The sequence below is a fragment of the Propithecus coquereli genome, unplaced genomic scaffold, assembly GCF_000956105.1.
Source record: "Propithecus coquereli isolate 6110/MARCELLA unplaced genomic scaffold, Pcoq_1.0 Scaffold140, whole genome shotgun sequence".
NCBI classification, from domain to species: Eukaryota; Metazoa; Chordata; class Mammalia; order Primates; family Indriidae; genus Propithecus; species Propithecus coquereli.
The window spans coordinates 82,431-108,086 of NW_012138303.1; the positions used below are offsets into that span (position 1 = coordinate 82,431).

General features: G+C 49.6%; 1 protein-coding gene across 1 annotated transcript in view; it reads right to left on the reverse strand.

The window, feature by feature from the left end:
- Window positions 1-7,884: 7,884 nt before the first annotated feature.
- UCK2 (uridine-cytidine kinase 2) overlaps window positions 7,885-25,656 on the reverse strand; it is an 85,648-nt gene continuing 67,876 nt past the window's right edge. The window contains exons 2-7 of the mRNA XM_012639578.1: window positions 22,379-22,538; window positions 21,435-21,531; window positions 18,361-18,503; window positions 12,227-12,324; window positions 9,659-9,707; window positions 7,885-8,255 (exon numbers count right to left, since the gene is read on the reverse strand). Of these exons, the coding sequence (XP_012495032.1) occupies window positions 8,116-8,255; window positions 9,659-9,707; window positions 12,227-12,324; window positions 18,361-18,503; window positions 21,435-21,531; window positions 22,379-22,538 (687 nt within the window). The 3' untranslated portion in view covers window positions 7,885-8,115. The remainder of the gene's footprint in view (window positions 8,256-9,658; window positions 9,708-12,226; window positions 12,325-18,360; window positions 18,504-21,434; window positions 21,532-22,378; window positions 22,539-25,656) is intronic.

The following is a 25,656-nucleotide window of genomic DNA, read 5'->3' on the forward strand; positions in this document are numbered from 1 at the left end:
AATAGGTCACTATCGTGACTGCGGCAATGGTTTCACAGGTATATACATGTGTCAAAATTTATCAAGCCATACACTGCAAGTATGTGTAGTTTATTGTATGTCCTAGGAATATTGGCTATACTTGTTTGTCAGCAACAGAAATGAATTGCCTTCATAACCCATTGTTGCTGCAGATTTTCAAAATATCCTTTAGGCTGATCACTACCACACAATTGTGGTAGTTATCAGACTTGTCACTGGATCTCGTTATTTGATGTGTTAATAAAGCAACACTTATTACTATGTCACAGATTTATTTTTATAGTTTCAATGTAATTTATTTCCTTTGATTTTTTGGGTGTCATTTCATGTATGTAAAAACATTCTGAGAAGACAGGGTCCTTCTGCAGATGGCTAAGAGTCCCTGGCACCAAAAAAAAAAAAAAGATTAAAAATGCTGAGAAAGATGAGGCAGTTTCATCAGGCAGAGTACCAGCACATCCCGAGAGATGGGGGACCCTGGCCTGAGGGGGTTCCAGGCATGATGTGGGCTGTCCCACTGAAGACGCCAGTACCCTTCAGCTTGTCTGACCTCCAGGCAGAGCCGTCAGCTGCAGAACCAGAGGGCACTACATCTGATCCCTGCGTTTTGATGCCAAGGCGTTTTGACTATCATGTTGAGGTCCTAAAACACACACCATTAAATTTTAAGATCTACTTTAAATACTAAACAATGCGTGCAATATCCTTCCTTACACCATCCCCAAACTCACCTTGCATCTCAGAGTGTCACCCCAGGGTGGGCATCACGGTTTGGTAGAGGCCCAGAAATGGGTGGGCCTCAGGCCAAGGAGTTTCGGAGCTACAGGAGTGGGCTAAACCCAGAAACCCACAGAGTATGTCTGTGTCAACATATCCTGCTTTTGTTTTGCTAAGACCCCCTCTGCAACAGCTGAGGTTAGCCTGGGGACAGGGCTCTAGCAGTGGCTGCTGAGAAATCTAGTTGAGAGATTCTGCCCTAAACCGGCCAGCCGCTCCCAGATCCCCTAGCAATGCAGCCTCCCACAGCCCGGTCACCAGGGGCACAAAAACAGCCGCCACTCACTGGGCAGCTCATGCCCAGGTACAGTCCTGCTGCTCTGCCCACCTGGCTGCATTCAACACTCCAGGCAAATCAGGGGCTGAGCCTGAGGTTACACATGGAGACTCTGAAGCCAAACAGCCTGCCCCAAACCATACAGCTCCTACGTGAGGGAGCCAAGTTTTTTATCTAGGTCTGCTTAACCGCAGAGCTACTTCCCCAAACAAGCTGCCTCCCGGCTTAGCCGAGGCCAACCAACACCGAAACTCTTGAGCAGAAGGTGGAATCCCTTTTATATAACTCAGCTGATACCAAGTAACCAAATACAATGTTCAAAAATGTGTTCGATTCTCTCCGCGAAGCCCTAATCCAATTCACTGTGCACCTAGAGCCCAACAGTAGGCTCTCTGCCCAGTCGCTCTGCCCCTGAGCCCATTTCTCATTTGTGAAATGAGAAGCCTGGACTTACATAGTTTCCAACAGAGCCCTGAGAATTCTCAAGGGGGAGGCTGAGGGGAGGCTTGAGACCCTCCTTCCTGCTTCAGCCACGCAGCTTTACTTTTCTCTGATTTCTACAGTGAGACTCCAGGAAAGATTTCCTGAAGGGCTCCACAACTAAAACACATTTGAAGTCAGCCAATGGACTAGCTGACTTCTAAAAGCTTGCCCAGCTCTGGAAGACATCGTAGGGAACTGTTCCCGGAAACCACAGCCCAGAGCATCCTGGGGCCTGACAATCATACAGAGCAGTGCTGGCCTTGCCTGGGCTTGAGGGCAGCCTCAGAACCCTCTTTCCAGTCTCCCTGCAGGCAGGGGAGGGTCTTAAGCAACACATAGGACATTTCTGGGAGAAATGCGATCACTAAGCCAATGAACACCACAGATTTTAATGGTCTACGTGGTTAATACACAAGGCTCCTGGTTTCCAACCCTGCCACTGCATCTGAGTCACCTGTACAGGTTGTTATAGACCCTGGACCAGCAGAATCAGAATTCACAGGAATGGATACCAGCAATGTTTTTAAGAAAACCTCACTGATTACAATGACCAGCTGTGGAAGCACTACAATACCTTGTAGCAACAGAGAAACTAAGAGGGTCAGCTTCTATCTGCTCTAGGAAGGCTTCAATAAACATTTTTCAGAAAAACAAAGAGAAATCACATCAGTAGCTAGCCTTCTAGGGGCACTCTGACAATTCTTAGAAACCATGGTGGCCAAGTAAATGGCATCACTCCAGCAACCCAAGGCAAGTCTGTTGCAATCTGAATCCCACCACTAGATGGCAGACACGCGTCAGCCCTGACTATACAGCTGCTTCCTAGCAGTTGCTTTGGGTTAAATGTTTCCTTGTCAGTAAAACTGGAGCGTGACCACATTCCTTACATATTTTGCAGGACTCTTTCAGGGATAGAATGAAGCAAAGTGAAAGTATCAAGAAGGCTGGAAAAGTGGAATGTGAATAATGCAAGTTGGAAATTTCGAGAACAGAAGAGAAAGTATATGGCACCGATAAAGGTGTGAACATCCACAACTGTAGTTATCTTGTGGGAGAGAATCCCGGGCTTTTCAGCATAAAATCCGGTCATGGCACATGAGCTATTTAGGCAGAGGCCACACTGGCTTTCCCAGGACCAGGGCAGTCGGAACTCAACACCGCCTTGAACCTCTCGCCATTTTCATTCTGGGCAACAGGTCGTGGGCACCACAGGTCTAGTCCAAACAGATGCTCAGTATAAAAAGGCAATGGCAAGCATTGATTCGTCTGTAAGAAAAACGTGTCTGTATACGGCACAGTTTCATGTTCTCCTGCCCCTGGCCTTCATTCATTTAATTGAAAATGCATGTCTTGAGTTTAGTTCTAACTCAAATGGATGCACTTGGCCCTTTTCTTATTTTAAGTTCATAGTTATTGAAAAAAACATGTGCAGAGTCCAAAATCTAGCAAGTGGCTTTACTTCATTCTGAGTTTAGAAAATGATCTGATTAAAACCTGCTTTAAAATAGAAATCTAGACATCCCCCGGCACCAGCTGATAGAAATCCACGTCTCTGGTTCCATCCTCTTGAAGCACAGGAGATCCTTTCTCACATCCCAGGTCTCCTTCTCCACCCCTCTTATTTAAAACCGGTCAGCAGGTCCTAACAGGTTTATTTAATCTGCACTGATTAGTCATTCGATTAAAGCAGCCCTAGTCAAACAGGCGTCTCCTCCCAAGTGTGGGGCAGGAGGTTGGCTCGTGTGACTCAAGGTGGAAGACAAAGCAAGTCCACTCCAGCGCTTCCCTGGCCTGCACCTCCACCTACAACAAAGCGGCAAGAACTGAGTTGTGAGGATTGAGCGCAGTCCCGAGCAGGGCTTTGAAGTCCAGAGGTGGTCTGCGTGGGGTGGGGGAGACGTGCGAGCAGGGCACAAAGGGGGAAAGTGGGCCAGCTAGGCACACCCGCTTGCATAACCACTACCTGTGTGACATCAGGCAAGTCACTCACTCTGTGACTCAGTCTCCCCAACTGCCAGAAGATGAGAGTAATGCTTGACAACACCAACTCTCGCGGAGGTACCTAAGGATTACTTAAAAACACAGCAGCCTTGCAAGGGTGGATTCTGTTTATAAGATCTGCCAAATTCGGAGATGGGGTTGCCCAGTGTCTGTCAAAGTGGAACAAGTAGCTGGAAGGAGCAGAAGGCTCTGCTTATTATCAAGGGCCACCCAGTGCCCAGCAGGCAGTGGGTGAAGAGGAAAGGGAAGCTGAGAAGCTGGTAGCGGCTGGGGTGCTACAAAGAAAGCACAAAAGACAATCATTATTTAATCCCTGGTGGCAGGTGACCTAGGTCTTTGAAAAACAGGGATGGACATACACATGAGTTCATTCATTCCGAAGTACACACAGTGCCCCTGTGTATCCAAACTGAAAGTGTTTGGGTGGTTGCGGTGTAACCTTCCCTCCGTCCACCACCCGCCCCCATCAAAAGTTCACTTTAGAAGGTTTTGTTAGAGGAAGGGCTGGGAGACTGGCCCGGGAAGGCAGGAGGGGTGGAGACTGCATAAACTGGACGTCAGGGGGACACAGAACCAGAACGTCCAAGAACCACAGCCTCCCAGGCACGTTGGCCTGGGCTTCCCGCATGACAGGAAGAACCGCAAGTCCACTGGTCTTACCGGCATCCGAGCCCGGCTGAGGCCTGGGATCCGCCCTGCCCTCTGCCCAGGACGCGCCCACGCTCCACACCCATGGCACTGCCCTCCCCTGTGCCCTCCCCTATGCCCACCCCATGCCCGCCCCAGCCACTCCGCTCTGGCACGGAGTGTCCTCAATCGCTCGGGGCCAAACACCACACAGAAGGTGAGAGCTGGATCTTTTCTGTTCAGTCTTTATTTACAGCAAAATACATGATATGTGGTCATTTTGTAACTACTAACAATAAAGGTGGGGCGGTAAAAAGAAAAGGGGGGACAGCAAGCATCTGAACAGGAAAAAAAAAAACCTAAGTCTTTATTGAGCTGCTCGCCCTGCACCTGGGCAGCACTGGGCAGGCACTCCCTGCCTCTGAGAGCCACAGAACAGCTGATGCGGAACGCCAGTCCCCTGGCACAGGGAGGGCAGAAGGACAGACACAAGATTAAGGGGGACTACGAGCTCCAGATGCACCCCAGGTGTGCCTTTCCCAGACTGCTCTTTTCCTTGTTTTGTCTGACACCGAGAATGTTCCCCCACTCTGCCCTGAGACAGGGCGGGGGTGGTAGAGAGGTCGGTTGGTCCTTTCCAGAAGCACAGTCCTATACCCCAGAACCTACCCTGGTTTCTCCCAAACCAGCCCAGTTCCTTGGCGCTGGAATCTTTAACAGGCACACAGGAGACTCCAGGGCAGAGAAAAATATTTCCTTCCAAGAGGCTACTTCCTTCCCACAGCCTTGGGTGCTGGCGCAGGTTGAGGTCACTGGATCAAGGAACCTGCACAAGGCCAGCAAGGGAGGTGATGTACAAACCAACCGGGCTCCAGTCCTGCTGTCTCCCTACTGCTCTGGGGTGCATGCAAGCCTCCAGCGTGACCCAGTGGCCTAACAGAGACTGGCCACCCACCCTGGGTGTGGCAACAAGCATCCAATTCAAAGCCCAGGTGAGGCGGGTAGCCAAACCCCAAGATCGCTGAGCGGCCAGGAGCAGAAGGCGGGTGATTAGGTCAGTTCCGAGGAAAGGTAAGCTGGGGACGCTTCCCCTCTCGCCTCCCCTGGCCTGTTCTACAGCAATCCCCTGGTTTAACCCACTGCCTTTCCAAGGGCCTACCCGCTCCACTCCAAATCAAAGGATAACTAAGGTCACAACACACGCGTCCTTCTTAGACTCCCAAGTGTCTGCTCACAGTGGCCTCTGGCTGCCTGAAGTAAGAAACGTGAGCCAGCGGAAGTTCCGCCAGCCTGGAGGAGCGTGAGGCCGGGCCTTCCCATGACACGACGCTCGGATGTTCTGCTTCCTAAACACCTGGTCCACGCACAACACCTGAGCAGGGGGAGAAGCAAGCACTGCTGGGCGGCTCCGAAGCCAAGGAACTCCCGTCACTCACGGCCATTCTGCTCATCTGTGCCCCCTCCCCAAACAACGAAGAGTGCCTAGATGACAAATGTCACGGTTCTGGTCTAATTCTACCCCTGACTCTCCAAGGAATCAGAGATCCAGAACCTTTTAAAGAACTAAGACCACGATCTGTCCTACAGAAAGCTCACATGCAGATACACCACAGGCTAGACACTGGGTTGCCACGGAGGGGCAGAGCCTCCCGCCCCTTCCTTGCCCCAAACGCGGTGTGTCGCAGAACCGGCAAGCACTGCTCAGTGCCCCTGATCAAGCCACCAAGAATCGGTGATCACTTGAGTGGGAGCATGTGACAGAAACCATCAGAGCTGTTTCCAAGTTAGGAGTGGGCTATGCAGAGACACTGGGGGCTTGGTCCCAACACCACAGGTAGATGAGGAAGCAGCTAGGTGAAGGCTCAGAGATGAGAGAGTCCATCTTCCGAGGCAGTGGGACAGACAGCCAAGGCACTAAATGGTTTGGCACCTGGGAGCTTCAAGTAGAGTCGAGCGTGCTACCCACGGAAAGGCCAAGGCTCTCCCGGGCAGGAACGGGCTTCACCCGGGCACAGACAGGCCCCGTCGAGGCTGGGCCCTTGTGTCCTCAGGGTGCTAACCTAGGCCTGCCACCCACCCTTCATCTCAGAACTGACCAGGCCATGACCACAAAGGTGATAAAGAGCGATCCAGACACACACACTGCAGAACGTGCCCGCCCAGATGAGTGCCAGCTTCCAAAGTAGGCACCGCGGGGCCTTCCTTGCTCCAGGGAGGCGGCTGCTGTCGTCAGAGGCTCCCCCGGCACCTGCCGCCAGACTCCTGAGTGCCTCGGGGTGGCAAAGCTCTGCTGGGGACTACGTTGGACTTTTTCAAAATAGCAACACAGACTTAGAGTTGATTCCAGAAAAGGGGAATCAGACTGGATGGTGCTGAATACAGGGGAAATTTTGGTGTAACTAGATAGTAACGGAGACAGATTTACCTGAATGGCTCACACAGGCTCTGAGAGTAACGGAAGGAGAAGGTTCTCCAAAACGTTTCCGGCAACGGCAGCCACAGCGGAACAGCTAAGGGTGTGGGCTGCCACGCACTAGGATGCTAAACACTGAAACAAAGTTCCTGGCTCTTCTGCAGCTAGAAACTGAGGCTTAGGACTCTATCATCGCGCCTCCTCCATGCAGCTTGGTCCGCCCACTCTCTCCACCCCTCCACCCAGACTGTCAGCAATCTGTGCTTCCTCCAGAGAAGTCTCCACCAAGAGGAAGCTGTCGGGAAAGCTAGAAATCTCCACTGCAAATGTTTTCAACCCAAGACTTCAACGTAGGTACCCACGACTTAAATACTCTCCTTTTAAATACTTTCTCAGACATGACAGCAGGCGCAGTTCCGCTCCCTCCCTCCCTGTGTCTATCAGGACGTGATCCCACAAAATCCCTGCCAGGGCAGGAAGACAGGCAGCTCTGGCGCCATGGAGAGGCTGAGAAGAGACAGAATAACGAAGGCGTATTGCACTCTCGGAGCAGCCAGAGGTGGGGGCAGGGCAAGAGGAAAATGCAGAAGACTTGTTCTCCTCAGCGGGCCTTTTCCCTGAGTTTGAATTTTGAGTTGAGGTCTTACCTAATTTCAACTCAAAAAAAGATAAGAGTATCTCTCATCGACGTATCGTTAAGCTCCGGCTCCAAGAAGGTGGCATCTGATGCCGATCGAGGGTTTCAAACCCCATTCCCATGGCGCTCCATGGGCACTCAAGAGCAATGGGGCATGAGCCACCCTCCTCCACCCACCACACGCGCAGACGTCTGAGCCCTCCCCACCTGGAACGCAACAGGCACCTTCCCTGTGGTGACAGGCCAGCTCCAGTGCCCAAACACTCAAGTCCGGGCCCTCCTGCAAAATACTTACGGCAGACGGCTTTACAGTATTTGTACATTTACACAAAAATAGATCCTTTTTATATATATAGATATATATATGTATTTATAACTGGTTACACGTTGGATTCATAATTAGGCATCACCAGTAGTAGTTGGCACAGTTTCGTCATTTAAGCTCAGGGTCAAGTTCTGTTTCATTTTGCTGTTCCAAAATACAAAAAGGAAAAAAAAAAAAATCAAAGAGCTGAGCGTGGTGGCTCACACCTGTAATCCTAGCACTTTGGGAGGCCCGAGGTGGGAGGATCGCTTGAGCCCAAGAGTTTGAGGTTGCAGTGAGCTATAATGATACCACTACTCTCTAAGCTGGGCAACAGAGCGAGATCCTGTCTCAAAAGAAAAAACAAAAACGAAACAAACCAAAAAAGAGGCCATTCTCTCTTCTGAGGATACCAAGAAAAAAAGAAAGAAAAAAAAAAAAATCAAAGGCATTTCATCTTCATGGTGTGTTCTTAAATACAGCCATGTCGTAGGAAACCGTATGTACAGATGAATGCTGCCTCCTGACCTCTCCTGCCTCTCGGAGACAGGGGCTGGGGTCTGCAGGAGATGGGGTCAGTGAGGTCGGCTGCTGGACTCCGATGCCTGCCTCTTGCGTGAAGGGGTGTAGCCGTTGAGATAGCCGTTGGTCTGCCGTTTAGAGAGCCCTCCATTTAGGATGTCCTGGATGTGCTGCACGATGAGGTTGATGGCCACTGTGGGGCAGAGACCAACAGCGTTAGGCGCAAGCGCACACACTGCGAGACCGTGAGCACGGGTGTCTGTCGGGGTGAGAGGACACACAGGAACCACAGGTGAAAGCCTTCCAGGGGAAGCGGCTCTGCCAGGCAACCTCCAGGTGCCTCCCACTGGGCTGACAGAACCCGCCTATGAGGCAGGTCCTAAGGAGTGAGACAGACAACGCCTCGCACAGAGCAAGCCCTCAGCGAATGGGCTTCTCGTCAGACGAGCAGACTCACCCCCGGAGGAAGCCATCAACCAGAACTCTGCAGACCTGGTGATCAGCCCCGGTTCCAACACCCTGAGTTAGCTAGGAGACCCTTCTACCGGGGAACCTACCAGCTTTCCATCCCAAGATAGAGCGACCCCATGGAAGGTCTTCTCCCCTCGCCAAAAATAAGGTGGAGCTATCTTTTATAAACATTAGAAATAAATTATACACATCGACCAAGTGATCAATGTTATCACACCAAAAATGGAATAAACATCAAGTGCTTTCTGATATGACAAAGAATAGCAGCACACGACAACTCCCCTATGGTATTCCTCCAAACTGTAGGAACTGAATCTAATCAAGAGGAAACAAAGGATGAGCCTAAACTGAGGGCCATCCTACCAAACAGTGGGGCTGTACTCTTCAAAAATGTCAGTGTTGTGGCGAACAAAGGCAGGCTGAGGAACACCTCTAGGTTAAAGATTCTATCAATAGTAAGTTTCCTAGATTTGATGACTGCACTGTGGAGAAGAATGAGAATGTCCTTGTTCTTAAAAATATACAGTGAAATATTCATTGCTGTGATCGATTCCCAAACAGCTCAGCAAAAAAATAAGCTTTTAAAGGGAGGGAAACTGACATAAATTATAAAGAGAATAAGAAGACAAGGTCCTGTCTTAGACGTCAACTCTGCCACACTATGCCTAGTCCAGAGATATTCATACTTCCCAGACAAGCAAAGAAATAAATATAATAATGGTGGCAAACAGCTCCCTTTAGGAAGGACTACCAAGATGGCAGGCCATTCTAAATTAGATCAAGAGGAAATATACTTTTGCTAGAAGGTAACTTCAGATGTAAGGTATCCAAGTGTCATCGCTGGGGAGGGAGTGTTCCTCTCTCCTTGATGAAGTAGTCTATAGCCCTCTACTTCTGCCCGACAAGCACAAGTTCACATCTGTCCACATACAGGTAGCCACATATGCCCAGGGGCCTGTCCCCAAGGCCAGATGTGCAGGTGGAATTGCCTTTCTGGCTCACAATCACAGACTAGTGGTGCAGCCAGGTCTACAGAGCCCATCTGGTCACCACATCCTGTCCCACGTTATGACTGACAAAGGGCAGAAGTTATATACCACAGGATGACACCCCGCCAGGACTCACCTAGATTATCTGCCCCTCTGGGGATTATCACATCAGCGTATTTCTTTGTCTGTGGAGAAAGACATTTACAATGCATCAACAGAGAGATGTTCAGAGACAAACTGGCCCAGGCCCCTCTCCAAGGGAATGTGGGGAAGGGGGCAGCCTAGCACGAAACCTGGAATATAATGTTGTTTATAACTTCGTAGTGAATGCTTCTGGAAACCTGGGGAAACTAAGGAAGTGCCTCGTTTAGGTGAAATGTGAACGAAAGAAGGGAAGCAGGGAGGGAGGAGTGAAGACTTTACGTATCAAGGAGGGAAAGTGGTCCAGGCTGAGTGGTTAATTCAAAACCAGTTTAGAATTCAACTATTAATTATCTACCATGGCTTTTTATCTACATAATAATTTAACTTTTTCTTGAGTTCTATTACATTGTTTCAGCTTATGACCTACACAGAGAACATGATCTTTGAAACCATACACTTAATTGCCTCTACAGCATTAGGAAAAATAACGAATTAGAAAAACCCAAACTTAAATGGGGACTGGTTCACCTTGGACTTTCACACAGTCTGAAAGGTGTTTATTCACTCCTAGCGCAGGGCTAAAATTATGACAAGTCATCTTCGCTGATGACCAGTTTCACTGGCTCTGTTATGATACTATTAAAAAATAAATAAATAAAGCCAGAGACACATTCTCTTACCCCTTTTTTCATTTCAAATTTACTCAGCCGGGCACAGTGGCTCACACCTGTAATCCTAGCACTTTGGGAGGCCAAGAGTTCCAGACCAGCCTGGGCAACATAGCGAGACCCTGTCTCTACAAAAAATTAGCCCGGCCTGGTGGTGCAACCTGTAGTCCCAGCTACTCAGGAGGCAACAGAGCAAGACCTTGTCTCTCAGAAAAAGAAAGAAAGGAATAAAAAAGGACAGAAAGAAAAACTTCCTTGAGATTTTTGGGGACCATTCTACAAATAACTACATCCTGTCATACAACCTAAGTTTAGCGTAAAGACCACAAAAATGACACCTTGAGTGTGTGGGCACCCTTCCTTTGTGCAGCTTCCATGCTAGAACTGTTGAAAGAAATGTAAGTGTCAAGCCCAAACCCAGCTGGAACGAAGCAGGTCCAAGTTCCTGACTTCACAGGGGAATGAGCTGGTCTTCCCTGAGTAGGGTGGCTACACAGTGCGGACAAGCAGAAACAGCCCAGAAAACATTTGTCCAGAATTCTGAGCTCCATTACAACTAAATTAAATAGCAGGAAACTGGCAGTTTGCTCTAACTGATAGCCAATAATAAATGTACTTTGTATTCTTATTTATTAAGTTAAAAAGAGCAGGAGAGGTCTTCAGATAGATAACGGGATGAAAAGGATTTTCTGGGCCTCTTCCCAGTAACCTAATCTTGTAACCCAGTCGTTTTCCAGGGCGATGAATCAAGCACCAGGGTTACTCAGCTGACTCAGAAAGCCCATCTGTCCTGATCTGAAACTGAGTCTGTTTTGATATAAAACCTACTAACAGACTTAAAGAAACGAAGACAGTTTGGGATCCTATTTTTCCAGGAGAGGAAAAAGAAAGAAGTTAATTATTGGAATAAATGGAGCAGGTCCCATACCAGGGCCTTACTCTTAACCTATTCTCAAAGTCTTCAGATTGCAGCCTTCCCCAAAGACCTCACCCAAGACAGGTGAGACCCCAATCTCCCTCCCTCCCTCTCTCACAGCTTAATTATAAATAATTAAGGTGTCACATCATGGTTTGACTAACCTAGAGAAGACACGTAACTGAGGTGTAGGACTTTCCTGAGTTAAATACTTCTTCCAAAACTAGGTTCTCTCTCACATCTTCCTCCACTGGAACCCCACCAAACCACACCTCGTCTCTGGTGCCCTTCCCTGTCTTCCCCCAGGAAATAGAGGGCACTTCCTGGGCTGGGGGCTGATTTGATGAAAAGCTGATAATGCGCCCTTTTCCCTCCTTCCTTCTCTGAAAACCACCTCCCTAGGGAATTCCCAGCTGCCATGGGGAAGGACTGGTAAGTCTGTGCCGCAGCAGAGGTAAGGAAGCTTATGGCACGACATTTCCCAATCGGGCCTTACACAGGGGCCAAAGACATGCTCAAAGCAGGGCTCACCTGTAGCGGTGGGAGAGGTTCAGAAGGGCACAGCTTGGGGCAGAGCCCTCAGTGCACCAGCACTCCAGCCATCTCGGACCTTGGAGAGACCCAAACGGCTGAGCGCGATCCTCAGACATGAAACACCCTCAGTAAAGGGTCTCATGCCATGACCCCACCAAGCGGGAAGTGTAGAATTTGCTGGGAATTAAAGAGCCAGCCTAAGGACTGGCAGGACCTGACAGGGCGACCCCAAGAAAAGACAGCAGGATAGAGCTCCCAGAGAACTTCGCGGCAGGATAAAGGACCAAAGGCTGCCCTCTCTTGGGACTTCAGGACAGAGGGCCACTCAGAGAGAGGAGTGAGAGTCAATTTCCCCATGACTCCATCAACCTACAAACCTTCGCATGTGTCATTAAACTGTAAGTTCTACATTCGACAAAAACAAACGAAGAACACAACTCACTGGCAAGCAGAACTCCTCAAAGGCGGGCTTGACGAACGTAATGTACTGAGATAAAATCTGCTCGAGGTCCCTGCCTCTTTCACTGATGTCCCTCAATACTGTAAGAGAAGGAAAAACAAGAATCAAGAAAACGGTCCAAGATTCTGCAAGTATCCGCCCTCTGCAAGGCCGGCCAGGCTCCCACCAGCTCCACAAAGACCCCGGATGATCCACAGGTGGGATTCCTGGGAGACTGCACGGAGAGCAGATCAGCAGCAGCTTCGGGAAGAAGTTACATGTTTATAGCTTACGATGGTCAAATTCTGCTGTGACATAATGGTCTCTGAAACGAAAGGCCACCCAGCCAAGGCCCACGGCCTTCTTGTTTCACACAGGATTTGACCCAATCATAATTTCAGTGAGAACCAAGGAAGGGCAGGACCACCTGGAGAGCCCAGAACGACGGGAGGCGGCCTGGGCTTCGGCTGCCCCCTCGCACTCTCACCTGTGCTCAGAAGCCAGTCCAGGGACCCACCGCCCAGGCACCCCCTGCTCCCAGCTCCCCCCACACCAACCACGAGGGGCGGGGGCCGCAGAGGACCCAGCTGCGGCTGCCACTCCCACGTACATCAAGCTCTGAGGTTTGCGAACTGAAAATCACTTAGAGAGGCTGAGAAAGGAATGGTGGGCCGGGGCGGTGACAAAGCCCAGGTTGACACAAATTCACCATCTTCTCTCTGCTACCTGCTTCTTCCTGGTCAGGGACGTTCACCAGATGACTTTTTAAATTTCTTTTTTCTCTAGTCTTTTGTGAAAAATAGAAAGGAGACTGATCATCCAGGTTCTGCCAGGTACACTAACCTCCCTAAGCCTCGGTTTCCCCTTTTAAGTACTGAGTTTGCAAGGAGATTCTATCGAAACAGCCCCTCCCTACAGATGTCACTTTAAATCTTACCGCCTGAGCTGCCAAAATTTTCACCCCCACCCCAAAAGGTTATCGTCTCCATCGACAAGGACCGCAAAGACCCTTCAGCGCCTTCTCAACCATTTCTGAGTTATCAGACTCAAGCGTGGGGTGAAACGCACTGTAAACAAACATGGGGAATGTTTGTGAATGATTTCTAGAAAGCCAGGCCTGTAAATAATTTTGTGTTTATGCACACCTACACATGTATGTGTTTATACACACACACACACACACACACACACACACGGGCAGGGACAGGGAAGGAGGGAGGGTGTCTCTGTTATGATGCAGACTGACATGAAATGCAGAACGTCAGGATGCTACAAAACTGTCAGGAAGAGCACATTCCAGAAAGCCAGGTACTAATGCTACCAATCATCTGACTTTTATACCAGCTCCGAGATTTGCAAAGTGGTTTTTCCGCAGGAGCCCTGGTAATAGTAATAAAATGGGTAGTTGGTCCCTCATGTGTCAGGACTTGCCCACCCAGCCGGGCAGCGGTGGCTTCTCCAGCTAGGAAAGCGGTTTTCCTGGCATCTGCACACGGGCCCTGCTCCTGCGGCTGCCCCGGCAGGTCTGCTGCGGAGACTCGGCCAAGGAGCAGCCCGAGGACCTGCCACGTGGCTCGCCCTCGGAAGTCCTGGGAGCCCTGGCACACGGAGTTAACGAGCTCGACACGGCCAAAACACACAGCAAGTGCGGCCTCCAGTCCTTCACATGCCTCCAGATAAAGCCCACAGGAAAAAGGAAACCAGATCAAAAGGGTATCAGAGCTGGGGAAACACACACACACACACACACACACACACACACACACACACACCCCAAACTTGAGCAGCTTTTAATTAAAGCCCCACAGTTAAGGAAAATACCGATGCCAGGTTTGTTTTACAACATGTTTCTTCACACAACTGCTGACAGCTTTAGCACCGTAGGCAGCTTTGTCATTCTCCCAGCACACGGGCACACACGCGGGGGCGCACACACGTGTACACACACACACACACGCATACACACACTGTCACCCAGCCCTCCTCTTGCCCTCAGCCAGGGCCTTGACACCCTTATATCTGCAGACCTAGTGACTTCATCTTTTGTCACTGGAGAGAAGAAACTGGCCCTGCAGCAAGCAGGTGAGTCACAACTAATCTGCCCTGCAGCCCAAAAGCTAACTATCGGGTAACCCTGAACTAGACCTGAATCCTGACCCCAGTAACTCCTACCTGTGACCCTGGACAAGCTACTTAACCTCTTTGAATCTCAGTTTCTTTAACTGTGAAATAGGCACAATAATGGTATCTTCCTCTTAGATGTTATTTAGGAATACAGGGAGAGTGTGGAAACCTCGGCACAGCAGCTGGCACGTGGTACACATGCAGTCACGTGTGTTTCTATGATGACAGGATGCCAACAGAACCTAAGGAAGCTTCAGGAGCATGGTGGCTCCCTGACAGGTGGCCCAATGCAGCGGGAGGGCAGGAACCATGGACTCGGGCCCAGCTGGTGGGGGGCAGCCATGGGAAAGACTACTGCAGGGCAGCTGGAAAGGCAGGGGTGCCAGGCAGGAGGGGATGGCAGGACACAAACACAAGGAAAGACAGCGGGAAGAGGGAGAAACGGGGAAGGTAGGGAGGAGTCATCCTACAGCTCCCACTCTGGAAGAGGAAACAGGAAACGGTCAGAATATTGCCCAGGCCCTGGGAACACACAAAATCAAAAGGCACTGCCCACCTCTGTTCCCCAAGAGCTTTTGACAGAGCTATCGCCTTAAGCAATCTGGGACCCCTCCTTGAGCCAAGGACAACAGAGGGCCAGCCAGGTCACTGTACGGAAAGGCCCTGCTCCTCAGGCAGTCGGGAAACAGGGTCGGGCAGGCCAAGGACTGCGTCAGAACAAGGTCTTAGCACAAACTGGAAACTCCAAGGACTCAAAACCAGCGCGCACATCATCACCCTGACTCCAGCACACTTGCTGGGCCAAGACAGGCCCGTTCAGAGGATGGGCTAAAGGGCGGGAAGCCACAAGTCTACCCACATTCCCTGCTGGGCTCTCCACTTCAGCCTTTCCAAATCCAAATAGCTCGTTCTGGTTAGCCAAAGCCAAGGACAAAATTTAGAAGGACCCAAAATAAAGACAATACCTCGATGGTGAAATCCATTCACTTTAAAAATTAGATACGAAGCGTGTTACCCTGTAGTAGAAGAACAGACTGAAATCACCAAAGGCCCAGCGCAGCCCATTTCTACACCAACAGGCACAGGGAATGGCGCGCTGGGGAGACAAGGTGTCGGCATCCCAAATCCCCCGCCCGCTTCCTCCCTGCCCCGTGTTCGAGGGTGGGTCAGGGTAAAGGGTGCAGAGGGCAGGGCAGGTGGGCGTTGCCGGAGACCAATCCCTAGAAGCGCAAGGGGGGCCGGCAGGAAGGAGGCACGTCTGTCTCTCCAGGGCTGCGTCACTCACAGGCAGACCCCGCCCACACAAGGGTCAGCTTGGAATGCGGGGATCCCGTGCCCAGGAGGGTGGGTGTCAGAAACACAGGGGTAAATAATGGAACTAACTCAAACCTCCAGGAATGTCCTCAAGCCCAACAACTGCTCTGACTAACCCTCCCCACCCCATAGCACACCCCCACTCCACAAGCACACGCCAGGGATGTGTTATTCTACGTGGAGAGAGAACGAATTTGCAAAAATAGCACGTGGGAAAGTCCCAGGAGTCCACCAGAAAAGTGACCTGTCCCAGGGTGACGTGTGAAGTCAGCGGACCTGAAACAGGAAAGCAGGTCCTTCCCTGGCAGCACCGGGGAAAGCAGGGGTGGCAGCACTGGCCTAAGAAACCTCAGGGATGGCCACCATCACTGGGGGATGTCCCCCACTTCACATAAGGATCCCGGGACAAGAAAGAGACAGAGAATGCTCTGTTTAATCTACCCGTGATGATCTGTTTTAACCAGACACTAAGATTCACTTACTCAAACCTCGGTTTTAATCTCTGTGCATCCTCTTGCACCCTCTCCTCCGAGGCCTCCGGCAGCACCACGGCACCCCAAGACTGCGATCACCTACTGGGCTAACGATGGCATGAGCCCGGGTATTCCCAGCTCCTGAGGACAGGACCACACCTGACCCCCTCAGAGGTCCTGACAGAAAACGCAGGAAGACAGAACGGCACCGACCACCTCAGCAGAAGATCTGTGACCCACGACAGTTACTCATCCTCTAAGGCGCCACCAGGCAGTTCACCTGCATTACCTCTCATCTTCACAACTATCCCCAGAGTACTCATCATCAGACAGCATTCCAACAGGAAGATGAGGTACAAAGAGGTTAAAACACAATTCGCCAAGGTCACACATCGAGTAAGTGGTGAAACCAGGATCTTAGCCGATTATACTTGACTCCAAAATTTAGTTTTCCAAGTGTATCCTGCTGCCTCCCTAATTTGGCAAGCTACTGTGGACACTTGAGCAGGACAACCAAAGTAGAACCTGGCTTTGTGGGTTAAGGTGACAAGCCAGGCCCTGGGACAGAAGCATGGGGGGCTGTCAGGCTCGGGCTTCAATGATCTGTCCAATTAGACCATACAAGTCTTACCCGGCCAGAGTCACGACACTGAAAGCAGGCCTGTCTCCTCCACATTACCCATAAAGAAACTCAAGTCTAGAGTGACCCAAGAGGCCAGCCACAAAGCTAGCTGGGGCTCTGCTGGGACTGCAACACAGGTGCCTTCCACTCCCGTTGTTTTTTCCATCACATAGTACTACCTGTCCCCCACCTCACTTGGGAGCAAAGTGTCACTGTCACTAACTTAATGGAGTATGGATCCTACTACTACTTAGAAGAGCAAAACCCGGGACTTGTTTCTCTACGCTCTGCTGGCTCCATTAACAGATCTTGCAATGACAGTACTGAACTGGATAAACTACATGTTTGTTTCACGAAACAAGATGAGAAAATTGCCCAGACTTTGAGGTCAGAGGCTCTGGGCGAGAGCTTACAAAATTTCAATCTGCCAGTAATTTGCCCTGTGCCTAGAAGCTACTCATCATTTCCTGTGTCTCCCTCCCTCTTTCACACGACGAAGCTCAAACCTTAGTCATCTTCCACTCCTTTGTTCAGTCGCCCCCACTCACTGCCCCTGCTGGGTCCTGTCCATTCTAACGCTAATACCTTTCTCTTCTCTCCCCAACTCCCCACTTCCTCTCCCACCACCTAAGGACGACAGCTCCGCTCCTGTCCAGATCAGCTACCCCAGCTGCAGTCTTCACTTACATTTCGTGTCAGAACCATCATCCAACACAGAGCAGTGGCCATTTCACTTGCCTAGCTCAAAGCCCTGTAGTAGCTTTCTTCTGCCTACTGGAAACCAGATTAGAAGTCTTGGTCCCCACAACCAGGCCCCAAGCTACTTTCTATTGTCTCTTGGTGCAAACCTCTGTGCACTCCAGCCACCTGACTCTCTTGGAACAAGTCACTGTCGGTATCTGTGCCATGCGCCTTCGTGGGTCGCCTACGTCGTCACCCTACCCTACCACAAAGTCCTGACCCTCCCCCCCTTCCTCCACGAAGCTTCCTGATCTTTCTCTCTAGTAGAAGCAAGCTCTCTGCTCGATGTCCTACAGGCTTAATTCACAGGCTGGGCTCCCCAGCCAATGCAATTTCTGCGCCTTCAGCACACAGGGAGCGTAGGGCCTTAGCGCAGGCAGGCGCACACTCAGAGCCTGCAGAGGGGACGACCACGAACGAATGAGCTGGCTGGAAAGAGTGACAAAGCCTCCAGAAAGCTTTCTGGAGATAAGGAGCTAGCAAAGCAGGGTCACAGGATGGGCTGTCCAGTGCTGCAGGAACAGGGGTATCCTGTCCTCAGGCGTCCCACAGTTAGTCCCCCAAATCAAGATTTGGATGCTTTATGGGGAAATCACAAGGAGCTAAGCATTTAAGCAAACCTTTTCCCAACAAAATCGGAATGTCAACTTCTTATTTCATCTCCCTGACCAAAATACTATGTGACTAATCCCTTCTCAAATGTCAGCAAACGTCTGGGCAGCAGGCTGTGCCCTGTGCCCGCGCAGCTGCCTTGGGGAAGGCACAGGCTCCAGACTGGAGGGAGGGGCGCCCTGTCACAGGCTCCCAGCTCCCTGCCCCCACAGTAGCCACCAACAGGATCACCTGAGGCTTTTAGAACACACCTCTGCGGGAGAGCCGGGTGTCCGCATCTGTATCCACAAAAAGCTTCATCTGGAACAGGTCTCGTACCTCCTGCGAGTAGAAGGCCAGGATCCCTTCAAAGAGCACCACGTCTGCAGGGTAGACAGTAACCGTCTCCTCCTTCCTGCAAAGCAAAGCGCAGAGCAGGTGACGGCCGCACCAGGCAGGGGACAGCAAGGAAGAGGAGAACGAGGGCCAGAGCATCTGGCTGGGCTGAGTTCTGGGTTCCATCCCCCCTCGGACTTCAAAAGCAGGGGTGAAAAGCGCAGCTAGCTCAGCCTCACAGAGCCCCCAGACCACCACCGAAGAGTCAAAAAAGGGGCCATACAGCTGGGACAAAGGTCTCCTTTGACCAGTTCTTCTGAGCTTTCACCATAAAGCAGAAACAGAGGGCAGACATCCTTCTCGGAATAATAAAAAAAAAAAATCCTGCTGTTGAATGAAGAATAAAGGCAGACAAAAGCAGATGTGATTTCTTTTTTTCTCCGAAGGCGTCTCCAAGAATGCTCTCAGGCCTGGCATTTATGGAACCCAACACTCTGAACTTCAAAAACAGAAACTCACAGTTTTCTCTCAACCACCCCACTCCCTCCCCCAAGCCCTGAGGCAACTGAAAGGATGGAGGAAGGGAGGGGGAGGGGGAGAAAGGAGGGGAAAAAAGACAAGTTTTGGCAGAGAGGACACAGGCAGCATTTCCTCTGTCCTTTCAAAACAGCTCAGAGCTTTTAAAAATAAATAATAAAAATTATTGAGCAATAAATGTGCAGAATGGGCAAGGAGCCATACTTGGCTTAATATACCAGTTAGGACTCTGCCTGGGAAGTCCCCCGAAGACGCTTAGATGATTACATCATTCGCAATAACCTACTCCAACCACCTCGTTTGGCTTACGAGGAAAAGAAAGACCAGAGAAGGGTATCTGCAGAGAACAGGTGTCTTCTTAGTCTTAGTCCGGCGAAGTGTCCCTATGTTACCAATGCGCATAGGCGGGTGGGATCAGGTAACCCTAAACAGCTGGATGCCTCACAAGCAGGCCTTGCGATCTGGGGAGGGGGTGGAGAGGTGGCTGTGATACAGGGTGGTCAGGGAAAGTTTCTCAGAAGAGATGGGCTCTGGGCTGCTCAAGAATAAGGTTTTAAAGAATAAGGTATGAGACAAACCAGGAGGAAAAGAGAAACCTATGTGTACTGGGAATCCTGCTAGGATTGTCTTTTGTTAATACACGAACTTCGTGGAACTCCTACTGCGCAAGGCAGTTAGCTTCCTCTCCTCCATTCCCGGACCCTGCACTGGTCGGGCCCTGACTCCGGCCAGCCGCCCTCACTTCCACGGCCTTACCCGTTTCTCACTGGGCTGCTCCAAAGGCTCCTTCATAAATGGCACTGCAGATCCTCTCTCCTCCTGCCAGCAGAATGATCCTTCTGCTCCTACATTAGAGCCATCTGAGGCTCCCTAGTGCCAACACGCTTGTGCTCCTGGCCCTGCCGTCCACAGCCCTTCACAATCCAAGGCCTGCTTGCCTCCCCCCCTTCCAAATGCAGTTTCCTACCAAGCTTGCCCAAGCCTATCCCTGAAATGCTTCCCTACCCTTCACCTTGGAAATCACTTTCCCCAACAGTTTCCCATCCTTTCCAATATGAGGCTTACCCATCAGCTCCTCTGTACGGCCTGCTCTAAATGCCCCAGCTCTTCCCTCCTATACACTCTTCTGCAGGCCCTTGCCTTGGCTGTCATGCTGCATTTTAACTTTAGCAGGTGCCCACCCTGAACTTGGGAAATGGCAGGCTAGACTGTCTCTTGTCAACTTGACACCATCACCACTCCTTTCTAAGGGGGAACTACGATTCCCTGAATCCCCCTTCCCCTGTGCTTCCAGGTTATTTTGCCAACGAGAGACTTAGAAGGTAGGAAAATGAAGCAAAATCCATAATGTTCAGGAAACTGTCATAATCAGACAGGGAAACTTTGCAAACACTCCACAAGCTCCCACGCTGAGGCTGGGGCCCAGGCACGGTGGCTTCTTATACTTTTCCATGGACCGCAGCTCCAGGGCCTCGGGCTGGAGCCACTGGGGACTACGTTCTCTGATTTCTCTACACCCTTCCAGGTCTTCACTCCCCCAGGCCAATGTCTGCGTGAGCTCCAATTCCTATACTAAACCCCTTCATCCCTGCATGATCTGTAGTGGTTTGGTAGGAAAACAGGGAGGCGTAACATATGGTATCTTGATCTTTGAATCTCCCTCACAGTGGAATCTGGCCCAGAGTAGAAAGTGCTTCCGAGGATACTGGTGACAGGTGGGGGTGAAGAGGCCCATTCTGCATCCCAATGCATGCTCTGTCTCATCGCCCTCCTCCAGCCAAATCTTCCCCACACTCTCAAGTTCTGGCTCATGAGAAAAACACAGGATGCATGTGCCGCATTAAAGGCTGGCAGAGTTGCTCTGCACAGCTCTGAAGGAGCGTGGGCGTCTGGCCAGCAGGAGTACCAGCCTCCAGGAGCCCGTTCCCACCACTCAGAGGGAAAGAGGATGCGGTGGAAGTGTGGCCACTCCTCTATTCCTAACCAGGATCATTAAAATCAAGGCTCCAGTGGAAATGACTGGTTTGATTGGATTGAGAAACTTTCTGGAGGGTTTGGTTGATTCTGAGATTAGCATCTAGTAACTTCAAACCCTCACACCTCTGCAAATGGTCTAATCCCAAGTGAACCAGGAGAGCGGAAAGAACAACAGTTTTCTTTGTTCTTCTTCCTGCCCTTCCTCCAGCCAGCCCTTTACATCTTGTTCCAAGAGCAACAGCTCAGGGATGCAGATCAGAACACACGTGCAGTCCTCGTCCAAGCTCAGTCATGAACCTCCCGAGGTAATGAAGCATGATGACCGGACTGTCCCAGGAAGTGTCCGGATGAACTCCCCAACCCGTGTGCCCAACGGCATGTGCTGCTACCACTGTCCCACCACTGCTGGCTGCAGGTCTGAAGTGCTAGAGGTGGGGGTCTCAGCGCAGACTAGGGAGCAACAGGCAGTAATCCCAGCCCAGAACAGCTCACTTACCGGGAATGGGAGACAAAGTCGTACACGGGGATCTGGACTGTTTTCCCTTCAGTGATTTCTTTGAGTGTTTTGAAGATGAGTTCATTGTCAAAGGCATCTGAAGGAAATCAAACTGTTAAAGTGTTTCTTAATTTTAAAATAGCATCTCCTATAATCATGCACAGGGCATCCTCACAGCACACAGGTACACCACACCCTACAGCAGCACACTGCCCACCCAAGCTGGATTTCTACCGAAAGCAGAATGAAAGTTCCCTGTGTGTCGAAATGCATGTGTGAACGAGTTCTGACAAACTGATTTCTTTTCCTCTTCTTTGACATTCCATCCCTGGCTTCAGAAAGCTCTCTCCCCTCTCCAAGTTCAGCTGTTACCCCAGGATTGGCACATGATTACCTGGGAAGCATACCCATGACAGGGGGGAGTACAATAGGCACCAAGCCAAGAAAGTGTGAGTCCAACAATTACGATAAACCCAAACCAGCTAAAGCAGCAGTGTGCTGATCTGGGGCTGCAAGGCAAAAATCACTCGGCAGCCACCCCGACCCCTCCTCTCTTTTTCTGCCCCCAGCGAGTGAGTTTTGGTGCATGTGCCCTGTGCGCGCGCGTGGGGAGGAGGAGGGTGTGGCACGGATCAGGAGGCGGAAGGACCAGCTGTGTACGTTGTAGCCTACGTCTGGCCCTCCTCGAGTCACAGGCTCATACAGAGTCGCTTTGTCTCGGTACAGATTCAATCGGTATTAATATTTAACGAGCCAGGTGTGACAAGGAGTGTTTCAAAATTCCTTCTTTCACATAAGCCCCACAATAACCCTGTGGCGTAGTTATCTGTCCCCTATTTTAGGGATGGATAAAGACTCAGAGAGGTTAAGCGGCTTGCTCACGAGCAGAAGAAAAACACTCCCCGGACCACAGCGCACACACCCCCTTCGCCGCCCCGACTCACCCGGGTGATCGAAGTTGAACTGGCCCTTCAGGGCTTTGGCCTTCTGCTCCGAGGTGAGGACGCGGTAGAAGCTATCCTGGCTCACGATGACCACCTTCTTCTGGCGATAGTCCACCTCATTCTGCCCCAGGAGCTGCACGATCTTAGCGCAGACGGAGGACTGCAAGGAGAGAGAACAGCGGGGCATGAGAGGAGAGTCAGCGAGCTGAAGCACACTCTCTAGGGAAGGGCTTTGGAGGGAAGAAGCCAGAGGCTGCCGTCATGTATGATGAATTAAAAGGCTAAGACAGAAGGACTCGCCTGATACGCCTGCTGCAAGGGAGGTCTAGGGTTCCCAAACGTCCCTCCTCCCCTCCCGGGACCTGCAGTGATGGTGGGGGAAGGGGCGAGGTGAGCTCTACCTCTTCTTCCATAAAAGCCCTTCCCAAAGCCACTGATAAGAGGCAATGCTACTTTATTCTGCCCGCCTCTGCTCTGGTACAGGCAAACAAATAAGGCAGCAGAAAGTGGAACAAGGGCCTTGGCATCATGAGGTGATCAGGCCCAGTGGGACATGCCTCAGCCCTGCACATCTCTTTAGATCAACAGAATCAAAAAACACAGCCAGGGAGCTCAGCTAGTTAGCAGTAGGGCCAAGCTCGTGGCTTTAATCCTACTGCTGTTGGCTACTTTTGCTCTGGTCCATAGCCACGGACTTCTATGCCCTTAGAGTAAAACCACGCAGTGTTTTCACAAATGCGTGGCACCACTTACACAAGCAGGACAAGGGACACGAACATCACCAACACCTAAAACAGCTTCAGGGTATCCTAACTAAGAGTGGGGAAGCCAGTTCCAAACGAACTCCAACCCACATGCTTTGTGCTGTGTAGTGCTGTTAGTAATAATAGATACATATATCTCCCCTCTTTTTCTCTCCAATAACATATGCTCTTTGTGAAAGGAAAATTATAAAAACAAGCACATTCAAAAGAATGAGGTAGCAAAGGGTTATATTTATCAAACAATCGATTTCATTTTTTCGTTTGATACAAAGATTAATTTAAAAATAAGAATGTGTCATAAAAAAACTCTCAAAGACATAACCTAACCCTCCTTATGGAACTGGTTGACCTAATTATAAGAGATGAAAAAATAGCATATTTAGAGGTTTGGGAGCTCAACCTTACAAGCCTTACTATTGAACGTATTTTACCAAATGATTTTTAACAAAGAAAAACCACAAAATCTTTTAAAAGTTACAATTCTTACCAAGTTGCATATTTGATTTGTCTGAGCATGAGGAAAACTGGCCATTCCAGTTGTAGCAGTCAATGCAAATTAAACTGTTCTACACAATATGTCCTGTTGCACAAGTTGTGACATACAACCAAATAAGGATCTTCTGAGGAACAGTAATATTTTTACTCTGACGTTAATTATTTGAAAACAATTTCTTTTATTCTCATGACAATTTTGCATACTAACAGAGAAAAGCATTTAAAGCTACTCTGGAGTTTAGGACTGCAGATTCCTCCCCACTCCCCCACCAAAAAAAGTCACAGGAAGGTAAAACTTGCCCATGACAAACCAGATTCAAAAATGAAAATGAAATCAGATTTCAAAAATGAAAATCAAAGACTCTATACAATTATAAACTCTAAGTTTTTATACATCTGTAGACCCACAATTTCCTTTTCCTAACTGACATCTGCCTGGGGTTGCAGGGAGGTAAAGTCTATAACTGTAACCTTTACTAGTAGTAGACAGAATTCCTTTTACAAGTCCAAAAAACAAAAATGAAAAGAAGGATTCGTGGAGCCAGATGTATATCCTCTATCTGGTTATTCAAATTATATTATTTTTTATAGTTAAAACCCATAAATACTTTTAATACGAACAGTAATCCTATCACCACCAAAACAATATATATGTATATTAAAAAGTTACACTATCTCATTTTGCTGATGAACAATCATTTCCTTTAACCAGGGCATAACCTAGGACAGAATCTGCACAATGGCCAACAAAAACTGAGTCAATGAACCTAGACTTGGTTCAATTCTAGAAAGTTAGCACTCATCACAATTCTCGATCAGCAATACAGGATGGCCGGGCAGGATGGCTCATACCTGTAATCCTGGCACTTTGGGAGGCCGAGCAAGGAGGATGGCATGAGCCCAGGAGTTGAGGCTTCAGTGAACTACGCTGATGCCACTGCACGTTAGCCCAGGTAACAGAGGAAGACCATGTCCCCCCACCAAAAAAAGAAAAAAAAAAAAGTATGGCCTTTATTTTTGACCCACAGCTGCATATCTCAGTCCCGTGTTTTCAAGAAGGACCTGGCTGGTGACCCTTCCCTTCCACAAACACACCACCACTAACTGCTGACGCTGTAACTGATTACTTATTAGGTGGCAGGCCCTACGTCAACATTATAACCATCCTCAGAAGTCACATGTGCTCCCCTTCATGGATGAGGAAACAGAGCTAAAGGACTTGCCCACAATCAGACATTCCTGGCTCTTTGCCTCAACCTAGAGGTAGTAAGACGTCCCAAGGCAGAAGAAACCCTTTATCACTTAGGAGATAAATACAACTGCATGAACAAGCAAAGAAATACCTGCCTCTGGGTTAATCTAGATTTTTCAGGTATTTTCTTCCTCCTGGACTACGTTAGAAATGAGCCCTAAAAAAATGCAGATAACTGTTGGATCTGGGTGAAAGGTACACAGAGGTTGGTGATACCATTCTCCGCACTTTTGCACAGGTTTGAATTTTCACCCGGGAGAGAGGAAGGAGGAACCCTACAGAGGCTCTACTCTGACCCAGCGGATGGCCTTTTCCTTAGTTAATGCCCACCTCTTTGCAACTCCTTCACTTTAATTTCAGTGCTCCCCTTTTCCCTAATCCTGGTCCCCTCTTTCAAAAAGATGAAATGGAGCTTTGAGGTGTCGTCTTCTTCCCTTAGAGAAAGGAAATGATTCACTAATGACTGGGGTTTGGGAAGGCAATCATGAGCCAATAGAAACCTAAAAATGGTTCCCAACAGGCAGAAACGATAAGTACTCCAGGTGATAGACACCCTAAATACCCGACTTGATCATTATACATTCTATGCATGTAACAAGATATCACATGTACCCCATAAATATGTACAAATATTGGTCAATAAAAATATTTTTAAAATAATTTTTAAAAAGAAACCTCAAATGCGAGAGGCTGCCATTATTAGGGTGGATTAAGATTTAAAATGATTACAGTCACGAAAAGACAAATATCGTATGATTCCACTTACA